This window comes from Bos mutus, chromosome 6 (assembly GCF_027580195.1).
Source record: "Bos mutus isolate GX-2022 chromosome 6, NWIPB_WYAK_1.1, whole genome shotgun sequence".
Classification (NCBI taxonomy): Eukaryota; Metazoa; Chordata; class Mammalia; order Artiodactyla; family Bovidae; genus Bos; species Bos mutus.
The window spans coordinates 17,506,029-17,530,107 of NC_091622.1; the positions used below are offsets into that span (position 1 = coordinate 17,506,029).

At 42.5% G+C, this 24,079-nt stretch overlaps 1 protein-coding gene across 2 annotated transcripts in view; it reads left to right on the forward strand.

Annotated features, from left to right (window-relative positions):
- Nucleotides 1–24,079, forward strand: part of PAPSS1 (3'-phosphoadenosine 5'-phosphosulfate synthase 1) — a 121,521-nt gene that overhangs the window by 25,581 nt on the left and 71,861 nt on the right. For both annotated transcript variants that reach the window (XM_070372042.1, XM_070372043.1), the window contains exons 3-5: nt 3,904–4,139; nt 11,091–11,229; nt 18,216–18,334. In XM_070372042.1, coding sequence (XP_070228143.1) covers nt 3,904–4,139; nt 11,091–11,229; nt 18,216–18,334 — 494 coding nt within the window. The remainder of the gene's footprint in view (nt 1–3,903; nt 4,140–11,090; nt 11,230–18,215; nt 18,335–24,079) is intronic.

The following is a 24,079-nucleotide window of genomic DNA, read 5'->3' on the forward strand; positions in this document are numbered from 1 at the left end:
ACCAAAAAGCATAAATTAAAAATCTAGAGTAAAGTTTGGAATTTCAGATATACAATGTTATATAAAAGAAGAAGAGAAAGAAACAGAGAAAAAAAAAAAAAAGTCAAATTATATAAAAAAAAACTATAGGTACAAAATTGATAACATATACCAAAAAGCGAAAATTAAAAATCTAGAGTAAAGTTTGGAATTTCAAAAATACAATGTTAAAGAAAAGAAGAAAAAAACAAAAACAAACAAAAAAAAAACAAGGTCAAAAAATTATAAAATATATATATATGAAGTTTGCTGAAGAAGAAAAAAATAGGGGTTTTTTTTTTTTTCAAAGTAATAGGTTATAAAAGTGAAAATTAAAGGAACAATAGAGGACTTAAAATTTTTTTAATTAAAAAAGAAAGAATGATCGTAAAAATAATAAAAATATATCTAGGACTTTTTTTTTTTTTTTGGGTGTTGTTGTGGGTTCAGTTCATTTTTGGCTAGTTCCTTGGTCTGATTTATATTTCTCAAGATCTATAGGCCCCTTCCTATGTAGTCCGTAGTAACCACAGGGTTTTGATCTATTGCCTGTAGCTTCCAAGGCGTTTCCCTCTGTTACATCTTCTTCTGTTTAGCTAGTCTCTTCAGTATCTGGTTTCCGCCCTGACACAAAGGGCACGGTGGAGGACACTTTTTTTTTTTTTTTTTTTAGGCTTACTTGTTCAGTCGCGCTGTGGGGAGGGAGGGAGGGATGCTGCAAACAAATAACACTGGCGTGGGCTCGCAGTGCCTCAGCCACCCTGGGTCTGCCCCTGCTCACGGCGTGTGTAGCCTCCCTGTCCACACTGCTCGGACTCTAGGTTGTTCCGCCGGGAACAATCCTAGGCTGGCCCTGGGCAGCATGCACCTCCTAGGTCCAAGCCGCTCAGGTTCAGGCACTCGGGTAGTCCTCAGAGGCGCAGACTCAGTTGGGCCTGCGTTTTGTGCTCTTCCCAGGTCCGAGCAGCTCAGGTGATGAGGTGTTTGGCGAGCGCCAATGCTGCGACTTATCGCCTCCCCGCCACTCGGTTATCTGGGTGTAAAACCGGCACACCTTCTCAGGCAGATGTTGACCGTCCAGACCCCCCAAGAAGTTTTAGTTAGCAAAGAAGCCTGCTTACAGTTTTATAGATAATGTCTCTCTGGGGCTGCGATTGACCCCCTCTAGCTCTGGCTGCCTGTCACCGGAGGGGGAAGGTCTGCAGCCGGCTATCTCTGTTCAGTCCTTTGTTCCGTGCGCGGGCCTGGTGGTCTTAGGTTAGGGCTGGCTTTTCGCGTGGTAGATATCCCACAGTCTGGTTTGCTAGCCCAAATTATTTCGCTCAGATAGCGCTCAGGATATTCAGGCCAGATTCTTACTCTCAGCGATGCAGCCCACGCTGCGCCTCCCTGCCCAGCCCCGGCTTGCTAATGGCGGATGCAGGCGTCTGCGCTGCTTCTCCGCTGGGGGAGTAGGGCTCGCAATCTGCGAGTTTTAATTGTTTATTTATTTTTTCTCCCTGTTATGTTGCCCTCTGTGCTTCCAAAGCTCGGCACAGATTCGGCAGTGAGAAGGTTTCCTGGTGTTTGGAAACTTCTCTCTTTTTAAGACTCCCTTCCCGGGACGGAACTCCGTCCCTCCCTCTTTTGTCTCTTTTTTTTTGTTTTTAATATTTTTTCCTACCTCCTTTCGAAGAGTTGGGTTGCTTTTCTGGGTGCCTGATGTCCTCTGCCGGCATTCAGAAGTTGTTTTGTGGAATTTACTCGACGTTTAAATGCTCTTTTGATGAATTTGTGGGGGAGAAAGTGTTCTCCCCGTCCTACTCCTCTGCCATCTTGGCTCCTCCTCCCCTTTCTTTTTCTTTCAATTCAGTAGCTTAACCAGACCTGTCCAAGTTTGTACGCCATTTTCTTGAAACACTGCCTTTTCTCAGATTTTGTTTCAGATCAGCTTTCTTTGGATTTTTATGTTGATTTGTATATTATTTTACCAGGGCCCCTGTAACAAATTGCTGCAAACTGAGTGGCTTCAGACAACAGAAGTTTAGGAGGCGGCTGGAGGCCTGAAATCAGGGTGGCTTCCTCCTGTGGGCTCTGAGGGACAGTCTGCTCCGCGCCCCTCTCCTAGCGCCTGGTGCTTCTGGCAGTCCTTAGCGTTCCCTGGCTTGTAGGCGCACCACTCCAGTCTGCTTTCGCCTTCACGCGCTCTTGTTATAAAAACACCAGTCCCTGGATTTAGTGCCCATCCCAGGTCCTGTGTGACCTCATTTTAAGTAATTGCATGCACAGAGACCCTGTTTAAAACAACAGTAAGCAAAGGACAGAAAAACCCAGTCTCCCCAGCCTCTGTGTTCACTCATTGTTGATACGTAACAAGTTACTCCAAACCTAGTGGTGTGGAGGAGCCATTTTAACTCGCTCACCATTCTGTGGGTAAGGAGGTCAGGAGGGCTCTGCTGGGCAGTTGCCCTCTGGGTCTTGCTTGGTTGCAGTCGCGCTGGCTTGGGCTCCAGTCATGTAAAGTTGGTCGGGTGTCAGTAGGAGCTTCACGGTAGGTCCTGCTTATCAGCGGGGATCTTAGCTGGCTGGGGTTCTCAACTAGAACACCTACTTCTCATTTCTCCAGCGTGTGGTCTCAGAGTATTTAACAGCTGTTGTGTAGTTGCTAAGTCGAGTCTGACTCTTTCTGACCCTGTGGCCTGTAGCCTGCCCTGCTCCTCTGTCCAGGGGATTCTCCAGGCAAGAATACTGGAGGGGGTTGCCATTTCTTTCTCCAGGGGATCTTCTTGACTGAGGGGTCAAACTGGAGCCTCCTGCATTGGCAGGTGGATTCTTTATAGCTGAGCCACCAGGGAAGCCCTGTTTAACAGCTGGCTTCTCTCAAATTAAATATCCAAAGAGAAGCTGAATAGCTTTTTCTGACCCGGTCTTGAAAGTCACGCATCATCATTTTCACTGTATTCTTTTGGTTATAGGTGAGTCCTAAGTCCAGCCCAGATTCAAAGGCTGGGAAATACAATAGACTCTGCCTGTGAATGGGACAGTGGCAATGTCCTGTTGTAAAAAAGCTTTTAGGCCAATGTTGCAAAATATACTACTTGCTATGCTTGTTAATATACATTTTTAATGTAGAAAGCATCTAATGCTATATTGATCCTTTTAACATATCATCTTTTTTTGCCTTCTATACTGACACGTCAAGAGTTTCAGTACATGAGGTTTCAGTATCTCTTGTCTCATAACTGTCTTAGTTGTGAATTCTGTAATAACATACTCCCTAAGATGGCACATATTAGTGCATAAATAGACTCTTTCCTTTTCCTTCACTTCTCATCATTTAGTGACTAAACATCATTAGTAGAGGAAGGTGAAATGAGAATATTCTTTTCTTTCTAGATTAATTATGTTATGGATTAGATTCTCAGTTACTTTTATCGTGATAGCCTTTGGGAAGTGTTGATTCTGGGATCTAGAGGTCACTTTCTAATATTTATTTCACTGACTTAGGTCTTTTCTTTTTCTACCCTCACCAGAAGTAATTTGGGCATATCACTTTGTTTTAGAATTGGCATGCAGCTTTAGAATAGTGGTAACGAGAGGACTTGGTGAATATCTGTATCAACCAAATATAATATTCAGATTGGTTAAGCCTTTGTAGCTCAGTGATTTCTGGGATGCCTTTGCATTTAGATAGGAATTACTAAAACATAAATGCTTATTATATTTAAATTATAGATGTTTTTCTAGCTAAGACATAGTAAAATCTTACAGAGAAATATTGGATAAGAATGTTACTAAGAGATTGCTTTGAATAATGAATATAATTAAGCCTGTGATTAAAATTATTTATTATTAAGTAATTATCCTCAATTTTCTATCTGAAATCTGTGGACTGTTCACTTTTAGGCTTATCTGGAGCAGGAAAGACCACAGTAAGCATGGCTTTGGAGGAATACTTGGTTTGCCATGGTATTCCATGCTACACTTTGGATGGTGACAACATTCGTCAAGGTCTCAATAAAAATCTTGGCTTTAGTCCTGAAGACAGGGAAGAGAACGTTCGACGCATCGCAGAAGTAGCTAAGCTGTTTGCAGATGCTGGCTTAGTATGCATCACAAGTTTTATATCACCTTATACTCAGGTATGTGGCTTTTGCACCATTGTGGTTCTAATTACATATATTGAGAATATGGTGTCAGAAAAAGCAAGTAGTATAAACATTGACATGTACTTTGAGGCTAAATCCAAATTAAAACAATTAACCTACAGCATTTCTGTGCTGCAGCTTTCTAAGTAAATTCATTTTTGAAAAGCTTGCTGTGACCCACTCATCCCCTGGCCCCTACCAAGTATAACTAAAGTTGTTGACCAAGTATAACCAAAGTTGTTGACCAAGTCAATGGCCAAATTATTTCAAGTTTGACTTTTCAGTTCACAAAACCTGTAGTAAAGACTCAATATGCATTAAACACCAGGGAAAATGTTAGATTTCTTAGCATGTGTCCAGTTGGGACTTTTTTTGCTCACAATTCCTGAGGCTCATCTTTCATCACATTTTTTTCACAGAGACCATAGCAGCACTAATTCACATCTTTGTATTTCTTTGAGAAAAATCATGTTGTTTTTCCTCATGAGAATTTCGTTTCTCTCTGCCTTAGAAGGCGTTCACCTTCTTTTTCCTTGCCTCACCTCAGCATCAGTTGGTCAATCTGAGTCTCAGGTTGGGTATCTCCTCCTCTCAGACTTTGCAGGGTATCTGTCTTGGTTGCCCTTGGTATTGTACCTAACACATTAAAAAAAATTAATTAATTTTTGGCTGTGCTGGCTGTTCGTTGCTTTGTGCGGGCTTTCTCTGGTTGCGGTGGGCAGGGACTCCTCTTCGTTGTGGTATGCAGGTTTCTCGTGGTGGTGGCTTCTGTTTTGGAGCACGGGCTCTAGGTGGATGATGGGCTTCAGTGGTTGCAGCACGTGGGCTCAGTAGTCGTGGCATACGGGTTTGAGGGTGCGTGGGTTTCACTAGTTCGGCTCGTGGGCCCTGGAGTGTAGTCTTAGTAGCTGTGACGTACGGGCTTAGTTGCTTCATGCCACGTGGATTCTTTACAGACCAGGGATCAAACCCGTGTCCCCTACATTGGCAGATGGATTCTTATCCACTGTACCACCAGGGCAGTCACATTGTTTTATTATAAATACCAGTTTTTTGGTTGATGATGCTAATAGCAGCAGCAGCAGTAATAACAGTGATGATGATGATAATAGCAGCCAGCATTTACTAGACACTTACTGTGTACTGATAACAGTTTTAAAGTGCTTTCATGTGAACTAGCTCACTTAGTTCTCATCACTCAATAAGGAGGGTGGAGGTGAGGAAACAGAGATGTAAATCACCCAGGCTCACACACTGCATGGAGGAACAAGGATTTGCTCCCAGACAGCGTCACTGGGATCCATGCTCTTGCCTACTGTGCTTTGCTGCCTCTAAAGTCCCCTGGCTCCTTGATGCTGAGGTTCTGTCTGATTTGTTTTTATTATCTTGATGCTAAGCCCAGATGGAGGAACACAGTAGATATTTAGAACACAGTAGAGATTTGTTAAGTGATAGCATAGCCTCTTAGGGAGCCCAGGTATGTAAAATCAGGCGAGATAGCTTAGTGGTTAAAGATAGCAGCTTAGAAGCCAGAAACAAGAGACTGAAATCTCGGCTCTCCCAGTTACTGTTAGGTCCTTGGCCAATTTACTTAACCTTCCAAGCTCGGGTAATGCCTACCTTGTAGGATTGGTGTGTATATGTGTGTGTGTGTGTATACGCTTGTGCATGTGTGTGCGCGTGCACTCAGTCACTCAGTTGTGTCTCTTTGTGGCCCCACCAGGCTCCTCTGCCCATGGAATTTTCCAGGCTAGAGTTGCCCTGAGGATTGGGTAATTCATGCATTCACTGCTGTCAGCACAGGGATGATGTATAGTAAGTATGCAGTAAGTGTAATAAGTAATAGCACAATTCTATTATTGTAACATAAATCTGGATGGGTTACTTAGATTTTTAAAAAAGTTTAAGCTGTAAAGATTATAGATTAAGTATGAGATTGAGTGTTAATCACAGAGATTCACTTAATTGAAGTGTGGCAGGAGTTGTAAAAGGTTCTTTGAGGACTGCTGCTGCTAAGTCGCTTCACTCATGTCCGACTCTGTGTGACCCCATAGATGGCAGCCCACCAGGCTCTGCCGTCCCTGGGATTCTCCAGGCAAGAACACTGGAGTGGGTTGCCATTTCCTTCTCCAATGCATGAAAGTGAAAAGTGAAAGTGAAGTCGCTCAGTCGTGTCTGACTCTTAGCGACCCCATGGACTGCAGCCCACCAGGCTCCTCCGTCCATGGGATTTTCCATGCAAGAGTACTGGAGTGGGGTGCCATTGCCTTCTCCCTTTGAGGACTAGCTGCTTTTCATTTTCCTGAAGCATTGGGATCAGTGTCAATACATCAGCTTAAAGTATCCTAGCTAATGAAATGTGTAAGAGAATGAGAGTTGTTACAGTTCCTCAATCCTTGGATAGAAACAGTTTTCACAGTGATATATAATAATGGTGATATTCTTGCACCTTCTGGAAATCTTTGCAGTTCTTGGAAAAAGAAAAAGCCAGTAATACCTTTGGAAAGCTAGCAGCTGAGACCTGGGTATCTAGAAGTATATGCTAATATGCTTCTTTTGGCCCTGTTGTTTCCATTAGCATGGAAAAAAACTTTTGTTGATCTCATGCCTAAAAGCGCTGAGAGTGGAAATGAGGTTTAGATTATGCTTAGAGCACGTCAAAAATCCACGATAATATTTGTACCAAGTCATATAGGATATGTGTATTCTTCTGTGTCACCCCCCTGAACTTGGGCATCTTGGCTGTAAAAATAAACCTGATAATTCTTATCCTTAAGGAGTTGGTAAGTGATTTGGTGGGAGCATAGAGATGTGATCTTAAGGCAAGCAATTGGGTATGTATATGAAAACTGCTGTGGAAGATCCAAAGAGGTGGTGTTGCTTGAGGTGAGTCACGAAGGGTGACCCAGTGTACCAGTTAGACCAGAGGGAGAAAGCTATTTCAGACAGAGGAGATACTGCAGTAGTTACAAAAGCATGGACATGTGAGGGAATTGCACCTGGGGACCTGTAGGTAGTTTGTTTTGGCTGCTGTGCAGGATAAACATGAGGAAAGACGCAGCTCTAGCCATTTGCAGCAGTCTCACGCCAAACTCCAGACTGCTCAGGACTTTGCCCCAGGCGTGGTGGAGAGCTGAGATTGTGCTGGGGAATGGTGTCTCTGGGTGTGTATTTTTATGAGGTCACTGTAAAGCCTGGAATGAGAATGGTCGAGAGGTAGGAGAATAGTTAGGAGGCTTTTGGGGTGAATTCAGGCACCGGCCGTGGGAATAGAAAAGATGGGGCATATTTGAGAGCTCTTGAGCATGTAGTGTCAGTGGGATGTCGTGCCTGGATTGATTGCTGAATTGGGGGTGAACATGAAGGAGGGTGCTTTCTGAAGAGAAGATGATCTGATCGAGTTAGAAGATGTAGAGTAGGAAGGGAGGAGAAAACCGTGTCATTTTAGGTGGGTAAGATTTGAAGTGTCGGTGGCGTAGCTAGGTGAAGATGACCACTGGGTTATTTGGAAATGTGTTCTGGAGTTCAGGAACGTTGTATAGAGTTGAGATATAGTTTTGGAAGTCATTAACTCGATTAGTTGAAGCCTTGATGAAGCTGAAAAACAAAAGAGTATAGAGAATGAGAAGAGAGCGACGGATGGAAACTTGGGAACACCTTCATTTGGAAGGACAGTTGGAATAGTAGGATCACCATTGAGCTGCTGTGCCAGAAACTAACGTCATAAAGCTCATGAAATTATTTCAGTACATTAGGATCTGTGACAGAGGTACATTGTGGGTACTTTCCCAGAAGGCACAGTGGTAAAGAATCGACCTGCCAGTACAGGAGATGCAAGAGACATGGGTTTGATCCCTGGGTTCAGAAGATCCCCTGGAGTTGGAAATGGCAACCCACTCCAGTTCTTGCCCGGAAGATCCCATGGACAGAGGAGCCTGGTGAGCTGCGGTCCATGGGGTTGTGAAGAGTTGGACACGACTGAGTGACTGAGCACTGAGAACTCAGAGAAGCGAGGCCCTCAGCCAGCCTGGACGTGTGGGGCAGGGTTCTTGAGGACTTAGCATGGCGCTTACTCTGAGTGAGCGCACTGCTGTAGCCACAGGAGAGGGGTGAGCGTGTTTGCAGGGGCTATGGCAAAGGCATCAGATCCAAGCAGCCTGGTGGAAAGATTGGCATTAATTATCAATAGAACGTCAAATGCAAGACTTGAGAATGTTGGCCCAGGTGAAGGAGGCCTGTCCTGTCACTCTGAGAAGCTTGGCTTTTACCCTGATGGCGATTGAGACGGGGCGGGGGGGGGGGTCTCTGAAGAGTTTAGTGACGTGGTTGAATTTGCATCATCTTGTCATCCTGGGTACAGTGTAGAGTGTGCCTTTGAGCAGATCAAAGCTGGAAGCCAGTAGACTGATTAAAAGGGTGTCATACTTGTCCAGGCAAGAGAAATAAGGTGGAACCAGAAGTTAGGCAAGGAGTGGATTAGTGTAATGTCTGGAGGTAAAATCTGAAGGACTTTGGGACAAAATGCACAAGATGGGACGGCAAAGGGAAGGAACCAGGAAAACTCCGGGGATTCCAGGAGAATAGTGTTCTTATCCCTTGATTTGGGCAGTATGAGTGGGAAGGAGAGCCTGGGAGGAAAGAGAATGCTTTCAGTTTTTGGACATGTTCAAGGTACATGGCAATGGCACCCCACTCCAGTACTCTTGCCTGGAAAATCCCATGGATGGAGGGCCTGGTGGGCTGTAGTCCATGGGGTCGCTGAGAGTCGGACACGACTGAGCGACTTCACTTTCACTTTTCACTTTCATGCATTGGAGAAGGAAATGGCAGCCCACTCCAGTGTTCTTGCCTGGAGAATCTCAGGGATGGGGGAGCCTCGTGGGCTGCCGTCTATGGAGTCGCACAGAGTCAGGCATGACTGAAGCGACTTAGCAGCAGCAGCAAGGGGGATGTCCAGGAGGGTGTGTATACGAGCAAGTTTCAAAAGGGTGTTTAATTTCAGAAATGGAGAGAGTTCAGGCTGGAGAGTTGGTGTGTATGTTGTAGTTTCCACTGTGAAAGCAGTTGAGAAGAGTGCTCCGGGACTGTGTGGGGTGAGCAGTGGGCTCCTGATCAGCTGTGGGCACCGCCAGTGCGGCAGCAAGGGGTGCAGTGGAAGGAGCCCTGGGCAGCCTGTGTGGGATCCACCAGGGAGCAGCCTTGTTGGGGTATGGATGGTCAGTAGTGTCAAATGTGGGCAGAATGGCCTGGCAAGTGCCCATGACCATGGGGATTTTTGTATCATTTGTTTGTTCACCTGTTTTTAATGGAAAATAGTGACTTTTACTTGTTCGTTGTCCATGAAGAAAGAGAAGGTTGAAGATTCCGGATGAAGCAGGACTGAGCAAGTTTCATTAGAGGGAAGGGATTTTTTTTTTTAACTTGTTATTTTGTATTGGGATATAGCCAGTTAACAATGTTGTGACAGTTTCAGGTGAACAGCAGAGGGACTCAGCCATACATACACACGTATCCATTCTCCCCCCAACTCCCCTCCCATCCAGGCCACCACACAGCATTGAGCAGAATTCTGTGTGATCCCTGTCTGCTCTCCGTTTTAATCATAGCAATGTGTACATGTCCATCCCCAACCCCCCAACTATCCAGAAGGAGATTTTTTTTAAACGTATAATTTTAAAAGTTACTTTCCATTTACAGTTACTACAAAATGTTGGCTCCATTCCCTGTGTGGTACAGTGCATCCCTGAACCTATCTTGCACCGAGTAGTTTTGTCTCTCTCACTCCCCACCCCTGTGTTGCCCCTTCCCTCCTCTCCCCTTTGGTAATCACTGATTTTTCTCTCTCTGTGAGTTGGCTTCTTCTTTGTTATATTCACTAGTTGGTTGTGTTTTCAAAGATTCCACGTGTAAGTGATCCCATACAGTGTTAGTCTTTCTTTGTCAAACTTGTGTCATCAGCATGATGCCCTCCAGGCCCATCCATGCTGCCACAGATGGCAAAAGCTCATTCTTTTATATGGCTGAGTGGTATTCCATTGTGGGCTAGGGCATTTTGAATCTGTGAAAGGAGGAGTGCGGGAGGGGATGTAGGTATATTTATACGGCAGAGGGGAGATGGAGAGCATTCGTGTCTGGGGATTTTCTTTTTAAAGTCAGAGGTGTAGCCGTTGGTAAGAGTGGAAGTAGGCTTGAGTGGAGGGACCATAAGAATGATGGTAAATGACAGCAAAAATGGTGGTACTGCCTTGGATGGATAGAGTGAGTGTGGAGCCTGACTTTGAGAACAGGCAGGGGAGTGAAGCCTGAAGGGAGAACTTGGTTTTAGTTAAGACCAGAAAGAAGAAGTAGTTCACTGAAAAGGGCGGAGTATTCCAGAAGACAGAGTGGAGAGGTTTTAGACTGGGCGATGAAGTAATTACCAGAGCTGGGGGTTAGGAGCCATGCAGAAAAATAAAGTTTGGGGTGTGTTAGAGATGTGCAGTGGCTGCAGGGGTTTGTATTTGGCAAGAGAATAAACTAGCCTCAGGGTTCTGAATGGATTTCTGGTGATGTTACTTTTAGGCCAGCACAGGCTGAGGTTGAGTGAGTTATTAAAAGAGCGGCCTGATGGCATTTGCATTGGAGCTGAGCTTTGGCTCACGTTCCTCATAAAGTTTAGGTGAAAGTTCTTATGGGGCATTTATTCTGCCTCCTGGAACTTCCCAATATATCCGATTTTCAGAATAGCAACCCTTTTAAAATTCTTAGTGCAGAATGGGCTTCTTAATCTGATTTCTTGGGTTTTTATTTTCAGTTTATATTTTTAAAATATAAATTAAACTTTGAGTAATACATTTTGCACTAACTCAACCGAAAAGCTCTTTGACTTGTCCTTGTTATTACTATCGTACCCTTGGTTCCTGTGATTATTCTTTGTTACGTTTCTGCGCACATCTTTTTCCTAAGGATCGCAACAATGCAAGGCGGATTCACGAGGGTGCGAGTTTGCCTTTCTTTGAAGTGTTTGTCGATGCTCCCCTGCATGTTTGTGAACAGAGGGATGTCAAGGGACTCTACAAAAAAGCACGGGCTGGAGAAATTAAAGGTAAGTAATATGTTTTTTCCCCAATTTGTCTTTCCTTAAATATTTCATCTTACCATATCTGAGACGGATAATCTTTTCTAAAAGATGAAAGTATTCGAACAACTTGAAGCTCCTTGAGAAGAGTGAGTGGGTCTTACTACACAGTTGGATCTCTCAGGCCTAACCAGTAGTAGTACTGTGTATTCTCCGCATCATCCATCAGGTTAAAATCCTACTCACAAGACAGGTTTTAGAGGACTTGGATTTTGGGGGCTGGTGGAAACATATTGGTGTAATTTGGTGCCTAGCACTTCTGTGGTCTTTGTTCTAGTGAAAATGTAAGAAATTCCATAGTGAATGGGGAAAATGCCTAAATTATAAGCATCTTGAGAGCAAGGAAAATGTCTCATTCTTATGTATAACATTGTGCTTGGAATGATCTGAAATTCATTCTATGTGTGATTGTTGCATTAGATTGAATTAACATATCAAAGTACATGCAGCTTATATTTTCAGTTTTATAGTCTGTTCCCATAGTTTCAACTCTGATGAAAATTTGGCATAGAAACATTTAGAACTTGTTCCTCTGTGGCCTTTGATACCAGTCATTCTATTTATCTTTTAGACATCCTTTGACATTGGTCCTGGTCTGTTATTATTATTAACAGTAAGAGAGAGCAGGCCAACATGAAAAAAGCATCAAAGATAGATATTTAGTTTACACTCTTTGGGATCAATTCATGCTGGTAACTTTTATTTGCCTTCCCAGCAGGGAATATGTGATAGCCTGGGACTATCAGAAGCTCCCAGGAGTTCCATGAAGTATAAATTTTGGCACCAGCTTCTGACCCTGAAAAGGAAAAGGTGGAACAGGAAGGAAAATGCTTGTTAAGCTCTTTTGTCTGGGCCTGGGAATGCATTAGCAGTTGGGGCGAGTTCCACTGAATCTGGTGGTGAATTTGGTTCCTTGGGCAGGCTCGTGTCCAGTCTTGCCACCTTGGAAGCTCAGTTTGACCCATGAAGCCTGTACTTTCTTGACTCAGGGAGAACAGTTCTGAATGTGATAAAAACAGGAAGGGAACCAGTTTATCCATTTAGTTTCTAGGTCACCCTCTGGCTTACCTGGTAGCTCAGCTGGTAAAGAATCCGTCTACAATGCAGGAGACCCCGATTCAATTCCTGGGTCAGGAAGATCCCTTGGAGAAGGGATAGGCTACCCACTCCAGTATTCATGGGCTTCCCTGGTGGCTCAGACAGTAAAGAATCTGCCTGCAATGTGGGAGACCTGGGTTTGATCCCTGGGTTGGGAAGACCCCTGGAGGAGGGCATGGCAACCCACTCCAGTATTCTTGCCTGGAGAATTCCATTGACAGAGGAGCCTGGTGGGCTACAGCCCATGGGGTTGCAGAGTCAGACACGACTCAGTGAATGAGCACACAGCTCTCTCTGTTGATTATCAGTGTTCACTTCTGTTTGTTTGTCATAGAGATTTGCAAAGAGAAGCTGAAGGATGTGTCCAGGATCCTGATGTCTGAATCTTTTACTTATTTTAACTGTAGTTGGTTTTGTTGTTTTTGCAAGGATGGATTGGTGAGGGAGGTAGGTTTGTCTGCCCACCTGGAGTAAGCACCCTCTTTACCATTTTTTGTGTTATTAGAATTTAGCACAAAGCATGGCCTAAAAGTAGGAAGTCAAGAGATAACCTGGAGTAGCAGCTGGCTTGGCCTTGGAGTACAAAATGAAGCAGGGCAAAGACTAACAGAGTTTTGCTAAGAGAACGCACTAGTCATAGCAAACACCCTCTTCAGCAACACAAGAGATGACTGTATACATTAATACCACCAGATGGTCAATATGAAAATCAGATTGATTATATTGATTATATTCTTTGTAGTTGAAGATGAAAAAGCTCTATACAGACAGTAAAAAGAAGACAGGGAGTTGACTGTGGCTCAGATCATGAACTTATTGCAAAATTCAGACTTAAATTGAAGAAAGTAGGGAAAACCGCTGGACCATTCGATGAAAGTGACAAATAGATTCAAGGGATTAGATCTGGTAGAATTCCTGAAGAACTATGGATGGAGGTTCATGACATTATACAGGAGGCGGTGATAAAAACCATCCTGAAGAAAAAGAAATGCAGAAAGGCAAAATGGTTGTCTGAGGAGGCCTTACAAATAGCTGAGAAAAGAAGAGAAATGAAAGGCAGAGGAGGAAAGGAAAGATATACCCATCTGAATGTAAAGTTTCAGAGAATAGCAAGGAAAGATAAGAAAGCCTTTATAAGTGATCAGTGCAAAGAAATAGAGGAAAGCAATAGAATGGGAAAGACTAGAGATCTGTTCAAGAAAATTAGAGATTAGGGAACATTTCATGGAAAAGTGGGCTTAATAAAGGACAGAAATAGTAGGGACCTAACAGAAGCAGAAGATATTAAGAAGAGGTGGCAAGAATATACAGAAGAACTATACAAAAAAGATCATAATGACCTGGATAACCACAATGATGTGATCACTCACCTAGAGCCAGACATCCTGGCGTGTGTAGTCAAGTGAGCCTTAGGAAGCATCACTATGAACAAAGCTAGTGGAGGTGATGGAATTCTAGCTGAGCTATTTCAGATTCTAAAAGATGATGCTGTGAAAGTGCTGCACTCAATATGCAAGCAAATATGGAAAACTCAGCAGTGGCCACAGGACTGGAAAAGGTCGCTTTTCATTCCCATCCCAAAGAAAGGCAATGCCAAAGAATGCTCAAACTACCACACGATTATCCTCATTTCATGTGCTGGCAAAGTAATGCTCAAAATCCTCCAAGCGAAGGTGGGAGGGGGTTCAGCATGGGGAACACATGTACACCCATGGCTGATTCATGTCAACGTATGGCAAAAACTACTATAATATTGTAAAGTAATTAGCGTCCAATTAAAATAAATTAATTAATTTTAAAAAATCCTTCAAGCGAGGCTTCAATAGTATGTGAACTGGGAACTTCCACATGTACAAACTGGATTTAGAAAAGGCAGAGGAACCAGAGATCAAATTGCCAACATCCGTTGGATCATAAAAAAAGCTAGAGAATTCCAGAAAAAATATCTACTTCTGCTTCATTGACTACGCTAAAGCTTTTACTGTGTGGATCACAACAACCTGTGGAAAATTCTTTAAGAGATGGGAATACCAGACCACCTTACCTGCCTCCTGAGAAATCTGCATGCAGGTCAAGAAGCAACAAGTAGAACTGGACATGAAACAATGGACTGGTTCCAAATTGGGAAAGGAGTACGTCAAATGGTATATTGTCACCCTGCTTATTTAACTTATGTACAGAATACATCATTCAAAATGCCAGGCTGGATGAAACACAAGCTGGAATCAAGATTGCAGGGAGAAATATAAATAATCTCAGATATGCAGATGACACCATTCTTATGGAAGAAGGCAAAGAGGAATTAAAGAGCCTCTTGATGAAGGTGAAAGAGGAGAGTGAAAAAGCTGGCTTAAAACTCAACATTCAGAAAACAAAGATCATAGCATCCGGTCCCATTACTTCATGGCAAATAGATGGGGAAACAATGGAAACGGTGACAGACTTAATTTTCTTGGGCTCCAGAATCACTGCAGACAGTGACTGCAGCCATGAAATTAAAAGACACTTGCTCCTTGGAAGAAAAGCAATGACAAACCTAGACAGCATATTAAAATGCAGAGATGTTATTTTGCCATCAAAAGTCTATATAGTCAAAGCTATGGTTTTTCTACTAGTCATGTATGGATGTGAGAGCTGGACAGTAAAAAAGGCTGAGTGCCAAAGAATTGATTCCTTTGGACTCTGGGGCTGGTGAATACTCTTGAGAGTCTCTTGGACAGCAAGGAGATCAAACCAGTCAATCCTAAAGGAAATGAACCCTGAATATACATTGGAAGGACTGATGCTGAAGCTCCAAACCTTTGGCTGCCTAATGTGAAAAGCCTACTGATTGGAAAAGGTCCTGCTGCTGGGAAAGATTGAAGGTAGGAGAAGGGGACAACAGGGGATGAGATGGTTTGATGGCATCACCAACTCAATGGACATGAGTTTGAGCAAATACTGGGAGATGGTGAATGACAGGGAAGCCTGATGTGCTGTAGTCCACGGGGTCACAAAAAGTCGGACACGACTGAGTGACTGAACAACATATGGCCCAAAGCATCATACTTAGTACATACACAGTAAATGCTTGTGGAATGGTATGGAAGTTGGAGTAGAAATCATGTGTTTAGCACATTGACCTCCGCTGTCTATTTGCAAAGTTTGTGTTTGGTGCTAGGGATGTAAAGTTGAATAAGACCAAAGCCAAAATAGCTTAAGTCACTTGCAGTTTGCATTCTGCATCTGGGAGTATGTTTGTATTAGTTCAGTTTTCTACGTGTTGCTTGTTTGCCAAGTATTTCTTAATTCCTCTGACTAGGCATTGATAAAACGTTCCTTAGGTTAATGTATACCCGTGTGCTTGAGTGTACCCACATTTATTTATTTTAGGTTAGCCATAATATTAGAGTTCCTGACCGGGTAGTCTTTAGAAATCATTCGTTGTTAGAATGGTGCTTAGAGAGTTTCTTAGCAATGATCCTTGATGGTAAAAATTCAAGGACAGGTGGTATTACATCCATTCAGTGGACCTCAGGCTTTTATATGGCATTACTAAACTGTAAGTGTATGCCTAAGTCAGATACTTTTAATACCTAGATTATTTTCATGATTAGTTCTTAAGTAGTTATAATCTACTTATATAAATGTTTTCCTCACAATGTACATTTATTATAATCACTTACGGGATAAATTAAGGAGGAGGAAACTTCCTGGACTTTTAAAATGTTAAACCAAACCTCCCAACACAGTGATCTTCAAGCTTTGCTGCACACAAGGATCACCTAGGAGAACTTAAAAAATCTAGTGCCAAGGCTGAACCCCAGACCAATGAAATCAGAATCTCTTGAGGGTAGGACCTGGTGATTCCAAGTTGTAGCCACATTTGAGAATTAGAACTTATGAACTAGAGTTTTAAATAACCAGATTTGTTTGTTCCCGATCTATGTTACTGTGACTTACCAGTGATACTGTTGGAAGTATCAGTAATGCAAAAATTTCTTCTTGGGCTTGGGACTTTATGTGATACTTAGGAATATGAGATAGAAAAAGAATGAAATAGGTGGGTTGTAGACTTATAGTGTTCATCTCAAAGCTTCTTTGATACCTATGCCTCTTTTTAAGAAAAAAAAATCTTTGAATTTTATGTTGGAATATAGTCAGCGAACAATGTTGTGGTAGTTTCAGGTGGACAGCAAAGGGACTCAGCCACACACAATACATGTATCCATTCTTCCCCAGACTCCCCTCCCATCGAGGCTGCTGCATACCTTTGAGCAGAGTTCCCTGTGCTATACAGTAGGTCCTTTTGGTTTTCCATTTTAAATATAACAGAGTGTACATGTCCATCCCAAAGTCCCCAACTGTCCCTTCCCCTTGTCTTTCTCCTCCTGCAATCATTAACTTTGTTCTCTAAGCCTGTGAGTCTCTTTCTGTTTTGTAAGTCGGTTCATTTGATGCCTATGCCTCTTAATAGTAATGATTTTAAATTCGTATTTACCATTCTAACCCAGGAATTGGTGTTCCAAGGCAAATAGGCCCTGAATGACTTAGGTATGGAATAATGTGAAAGACAGGAATAGCATACGTTTAGCTCAGTCAGCCCATTCTGTGGTAGCAACATGTATTCTTTCTCTTCTAGCAGTTACACAGTAGCACATATATGATAGGGAAAATCCAAATAGTGGTTAATACCTAAATTGATTGCATTTGATTGTGGAACGTATTTGATGATATAACAGGATTCCTCACCTACGTTTTACTTGAGCCAATAGTAGTTAATGGATCCTGATTAACTTAATGTGATCTTGAACACTGACTGTGGTGGCAGAAGAAGCTTGCAGAGCTTTAATTTGGCTGCAGATAATCCTGGTGAATATAATGGACAGATTGACTTGGCATCAGTTTTTTCACTGAGAGGAAAAAAGACCTCGATGAGGTTGGTTGTATGCCCAGAGCTTAGGCACTATGTCCTGTGTCCCTGTGGAGAAATTGGATGCTCTGGGTCACTTTGTATTCATTCCTGTTTCTTCTTACAAGGCACTTACTTAACAGAGGGAAGGAAAGGTGATAGAAGTATTGTCTGACTTCATTATTTGAAGACTCCAGGTCTGCACATGTGCCTACTCACTCAAGCTTATTTGTAACCCCCACATCAGTGTAGCCACAGTGCTTTGGCTTGTAAACACACACAGAGCAGCAGCGTTTTAGTCACCCAGAGTACACGGTCCTGGCTCAAGTCTGAACAACGCCTTTGTGTTTCAGCTCTCATGCTGCAAAGGAGTGTGCTTTACACGGCCTGTTCAGTGCCATGTCTTTTATTTTTTAGCTTTTTGGTGATTTTGCTTTTTTAAAATGCACTCCTCTACCTTGGCATGGTGCTGAAGTGTTGTCTGGTTGTTTGAACTGCAGGAAGACTGACCTGTCTTGGGGAGAAAATACACGTGTTAGATAAGTAAGTTTTGTTCAGATGTGAATTCTGGTGCTTGTAGCCATTATTTTGGTGTTAATGAATCAACTATATATATAAATATTCATTAAAAGTTATATATTAATTGGTTGATAAAAATTTGGTGACAGGAGGCTCACAGGAACCCACCTCCATGTATCTGCTTGGAGCTGTGGTTTAGTATTCACTACATCTGTGTTTGTGGCATTTGAACATGATCACTGCGAATAAGGAGGATCAACTGTTTATGTTCAGAGAGGGAACAAAAGTTTAATTAGAAATCTTCTTCCCAGAAAGAAGTTTCAGTAATATGACTCTGTAACCTAAAGGGGAGTGTAAAAATGAACTTCAGCATAGCAGAGACTTGTGCTGAAGAAACAAACCTATTTTAATTTGCACCCTCTCTGTCATCTGTTACCTTTTATAGGTTTCACTGGGATTGATTCTGAATATGAAAAGCCAGAGGCCCCTGAATTAGTGCTGAAAACAGACTCCTGTGATGTAAATGACTGTGTCCAGCAGGTGGTGGAGCTTCTACAGGAACGGGTAAGAGGATGTCAAAGAGCGAATTCCCAGAGAATGATTATGTCCGATTTATAACATTCCCTCTCCAAATGAAGGATGGTGGTAATATGGAGTAACATGTATATTTTAAGTTCTTTTTTTTCTTCCAATTTTATTGAGACATAATCGACACACAGCATTGTATGTTTATAGTGTACAGCATAATGATTTGACTTACATCATGAAGTGACTGTCACAGTAAGTGTAGTGAACATCCATCATCTCATATAGACCCAAAATTAAAGAAATAGAAATGTTTGTGAATGTGTGTGTGTGTGATAACTCTTAGGATTTGCTCTCTCAGGAACTTTAGTATATAACATACAGCAGGGCTAATGGCACTTGTAATGTTGTCCGTGACATCCCCAGTATTCACCTTATCACTGGAGATTGTGCTTCTTGACTACTTTCCTCCAGTTCCCTCTCCTCCCCGCCCCTTCCTCTGGTAATTACAAATCTGATCTCTTTCTTTGTGAGTTTGTTTGTATGTTTGTGTGTTTTTAAAGCATTCAGTTCAGTTCAATCGCTCAGTCGTGTCCGATTCTCTGCGACCCCATGAATCGAAGCACGCCAGGCCTCCCTGTCCATCACCACCTCCCGGAGTTCACTCACACTCACGTCCATCGAGTCAGTGATGCCATCCAGCCATCTCATCCTCTGTCGTCCCCTTCTCCTCCTGCCCCCAATCCCTCCCAGCATCAGAGTCTTTTCCAATGAGTCAACTCTTCACATGAGGTGGCCAAAGTACTGGAGTTTCAGCTTTAGCATCATTCCTTCCAAAGAACACCCAGGGCTGATCTTCAGAATGGACTGGTTGGATCTCCTTGCAGTCCAAGGGACTCTCAAGAGTCTTCTCCAACACCACAGTTCAAAAGCATCAATTCTTCGGCACTCAGCCTTCTTCACAGTCCAACTCTCACATCCATACATGACCACAGGAAAAACCATAGCCTTGACTAGACGGACCTTTGTTGGCAAAGTAATGTCTCTGCTTTTGAATATGCTATCTAGGTTGGTCATAACTTTTCTTCCAAGGAGTAAGCGTCTTTTAATTTCATGGCTGCAGTCACCATCTGCAGTGATTTTGGAGCCCCAAAAATAAAGTCTGACACTGTTTCCACTGTTTCCCCATCTATTTCCCATGAAGTGATGGGACCGGATGCCATGATCTTCGTTTTCTGAATGTTGAGCTTTAAGCCAACTTTTTCACTCTCCTCTTTCACTTTCATCAAGAGGCTCTTTAGTTCCTCTTCACGTTCTGCCATAAGGGTGGTGTCATCTGCATATCTGAGGTTATTGCTATTTCTCCCGGCAATCTTGATTCTAGCTTGTGCTTCTTCCAGTTGACCTAGAACCCTGGGTTGGTTTCTGTCACACCACAGAATGGTGTTTTTATACATTCCAAAATGATCACCATAATAAATCTAATTATTACATGTCACCACAAAAATATTACTTAGTTATTAACTATATTCCACACATTGTATATTTCTCTTGGAGCTGTAGGTTTGTACCTCTGAATCAACCTCACCTATTTCTTTCCTTCTCCCCAGTCCCTTCTCTTCTGGTAAACACCCTTTTGTTCTCTGTGTCAATAACTCTGTTTCTGTTTTGTTAAGCTTGTTCATTTGTTTTTTTTAGATTCCATATATAAGTGAAATCATACAGTGTTTCTTTTTCTCTGTCTGACTTAATCATATCCTCTGGGTCATCCATACTGTCATAAGTGGCAAGATTCCATTCTCTTTTATGGCTAATTTTCATTGTATACATCTACCACAACTTTATTCATTCATCTATTGATGGGTACTTGGGTTGCATCCATATCCGGGATGTGTAAATAATGCTACATAGGGGTGTGTATATTTTTTCTAATTAGTGTTTTTATTTTCTTTGGACAAATACCTAGAAGAGTTATTGCTGGATCATATGATAGCTCTATTTTTATTTTTTTGAGGACTATCCGTGCTGTTTTCCTAAGTGGCTACACTAATATATATTCCACCAATAGAGTATGAGGGTTCCCTTTTCTCCATATTCTTGACAATACTTGCTATAACTTGTTGTATTTTTTGAAAATAGCCCTTCTGACAGGTGTGAGGTAATGTCTCATTTTGGTTTTGATTTGTGTTTCCCTGATGATCATTGATGTTGAGCATCTTTTCATGGACCTGTTTATCAGTTGCATGTCTTCTTTGTGAAAATGTCTGTTCAGCTTCTCAGAGCCTCTGCCTATTTTTTAATCTTTTTTTTTTATGTTAGTTGTATGAGTTCTTTGTATATTTTGGATATTAACCTTTTCAGATGGATCATTTGAAAAATATCTTCTCCCATTCAGTAGGAGACCTTTTTGTTTTGTTGTTAATTTCCTTTGCTGTGCAAATGCTTTTGTTTTTATGTAGTCCCATATGTTTGTTTTTGATGGTGTTTCCATTGCTGAAGAGACATAGCCAAAAAAAAAAAAAAAAATGTTATTAAGGCCAGAGACCATACTGTGTGTGTTTTCTTGTAGAAGTTTTATGGTTTCAGGTCTTACATTTAAGACTTTAATCCATTTTTAATTTATTTTTTATATGGTGTGAGAAAGTTGGCAGTTTGATTCTTTTGCCTGTAGCTATCCAGTTTTCCTAAAATTGTTTATTGAAGAGGCTGTCTTTTTCCTATTGTATATTCTTGGCCCCCTTGTTGTAGATTAATTGCCCATATAAGTGTGGGTTCATTTCTGGGCTCTCTATTCTGTTTGTTTGATCTGTGTGTTTTTGTACCATAACATTTTGAGGACTGTAGCTTTATAGTGTAGTTTGAAATTTTTAGGGAGCGTGATACCTCCAGCTTTGTTCTTCTTTCTCAAGATTGTTTTAGCTGTTTGGAGTCTTCTGTGTTTCCATACAAAATTTAAGATTATTTATTCCACTACTGTAAAAAATGCCATTAGTAATTTGTTAGGGATTGTATTGAATTTGTAGACTGCCTTGAGTAGTGTGCTCATTTTAACTGAACTAATTCTTTCGATCCATGGCCAAGGTATATCTTTCCATCTGTCATCTTCAGTTTCTTTCATTAGTGTCTTATAGTTTTCTGGTAACAAGTCTTTTACTTGCTTAGCTAGATTTATTCCTATTTTATTCTTTTTGATGTGATTGCAAATGGAATTGTCTTAAGATCTCTTTCTGATAGCTGATTGTTAGTGTATAGAAATGCAACAGATTTCCGTATATTAATTTTGTAACCTACAACTTTACCAAATTCGTTGATTAACTCTAGTAGTTTTTGGTAGTCTCTTGCAGATTTTCTACGATTTTCTGTGTTGTTTCCTTATTCTATGGTTACTTTTAATGTACTACCAGATTTCTCCAGTGGTGAGCTGTTCCACCTCGTCCTTAGTGTGGGATCTGGCCTGCAGAGAGATTTCTCCAGTGTTTCTACTTTACCTGCAGCTTTTAGCATTCACTCGATGCCTGTACTAGTGTTCTTGCTCCTCTCTCAGCAGTAAACTACTGTGGTTTATTACCACACTTATTACCACTTACTACCTCGAGCTAGCCGGGCTTGGAGAAGGCAATGGCACCCCACTCCAGTACTCTTGCCTGGAAAATCCCATGGACAGAGGAGCCTGGTGGGCTGCAGTCCATGGGGTCGCTAAGAGTCGGACACGACTGAGCGTCTTCCCTTTCACTTTTCACTTTCGTGCATTGGAGAAGGAAGTGGCAACCCACTCCAGTGTTCTTGCCTGGAGAATCCCAGGGACGGGGGAGCCTGGTGGGCTGCCGTCTATGGGGTTGCACAGAGTTGGACACGACTGAAGCGACTTAGCAGGAGCAGCAGCAGCTGGGCTCATGATGGGGAAGTGGTGGTGGTTTCCAGTTCTACTGAAGTTGCAGCTTCAGTCTTTTTTCTTTTTTAATAAAGGAGGCACAATATTTTTAAAATTAATTAACTTCTTTCTTTTTATTTTTTGACTGCGCTGGGTCTTCATTGCTCTGCATGGGCTTTCTCTAGCTGTGGTGAGCAGGGGCTACTTTTCATTGTGGTGCATGGGCTTCTCACTGGGGTTGCTTCTTTTGCTGCAGAGCACAGCTCTAGGCATATGGGCTAGGTGGTTGTAGTGCACAGGCTTAGTTGCTCTGTGGCACGTGGGATCTTCCTAGAGCAGGGATGAAACACATATCCACTGCCTTGGCAGGCAGATTCTTATCCACTGTCCCACCAGGGAAGTCCCAGCTTCAGTCTTAAGCAGGACCTGTGTCCCTAGGGCTTGAGGGGGTTCTTTCTCAATGTCTCTTCCCCTCCCTGCACGGTAGCTAGCCTCTCCTTGAACCTGGGAGGTCTTGGAGGATGAGTCTTGTGCTCCTCACGTGTAGATCCCTGGTTTGTATTGGTTCAGGGTCTTGGGCCAAGACAGTTTCTTCTACCTCCTTTCGGTGGACCATACTTGGTTCTATTGTTGCTGTTGTTCAGTCGCTAAGTTGTGTTCAAATCTTTGTGACTCCATGGACTAAAGCATGCCAGGCTCCTCTGTCCTCCGCTGTCTCCCAGAGTCTGCCCAAATTCATGTCCATTGAATCAGTGATGCTATCTAACCATCTCATCCTCTTCTGGTCCCTTCTTCTTTTGCCTTTATTTTTTCCCAGCATAAGGGTCTTTTCAAGTGAGTTGACTCTCTGCATCAGCTGACCAAAGTATTGGAGCTTCAGCTTCATTTAGCTTTAGTCCTTCCAGTGAATATTCAGGGTTGATTTCCTTTAGGATTGACTGGTTTCATCTCCTCGCAGTCCAGGGAACTCTCAAGAGTCTTCTGCAGCACCACAATTCAAAAACATCAATTCTTCAGTGCTCAGCTGAAGATCATAAAGATCTCAGTTGGATCTTTATGATCCAACTCTCACATCTGTACATGACTACTTGCTTCTACAGAACTCCCCCAAAACAGTGGACCCTGGGCGGAGTGAGGGGTCCTTGCCGTCCTCCTTCAGCTTAAGGCTTTTGTGTTGGATGAGACAGTGTTGCAGGGGGCAGGCAGAGCCTTGTGCCTACACCACTGAGGGAGCTCACTCTCCGGTCTCCAGACCTGCTTCTCATCTTCCTTCTGCAAACCTGTTACAGGCCCGCTTAGGGTGAGTGCAGAACTCCTAGTGTCTGAGTTCCCAGTGATAACAACCTGCCACACAAGTCCACACTCAGCCATTGGAGTTTTTAAATCTTTAAAGCTGTTTTCTTCTTTCTGTCTTTACTATAGCCATCTCTTCTTCCCATCCTCTACTATAGGGAGATAATTCATGTGTCTTGACTTTTTTTGGTGGGACTTGTCACTCTTTGGAAGCAGTTCATGTTACTGAGTTAGGACCTCAGCTCTGTGATGGGTTCAGGAAAGTTTGATTTTATAGATTAGCTGGTCTTTTTCTTTGTTAGGTGGTCAGTTGGGAGATCTGTTTCATTTTCAGTGTACTGTCTATCCTTACTCTCCTTTGTGGGGTTGTTTATAGTTTTCTTATAAATTTGTATGAAATTAGTAAGGTGAAACTAGAGGTAAAAAACTTGCCTGCCAAGGGAGAGACATGTGAGAGATGCGGGTTCAGTCCCTGGGTTGGGGAAGATCCCCTGGAGATGGAAATGGCAACCCACTCCAATATCCTTGTCTGGAGAATCCCATGGACAGAGGCACCTAGAGGGCTACAGACCGTGGGGTCGCAAAGGGTCGGACATGACTGAAGCAACTTAGCACGCACG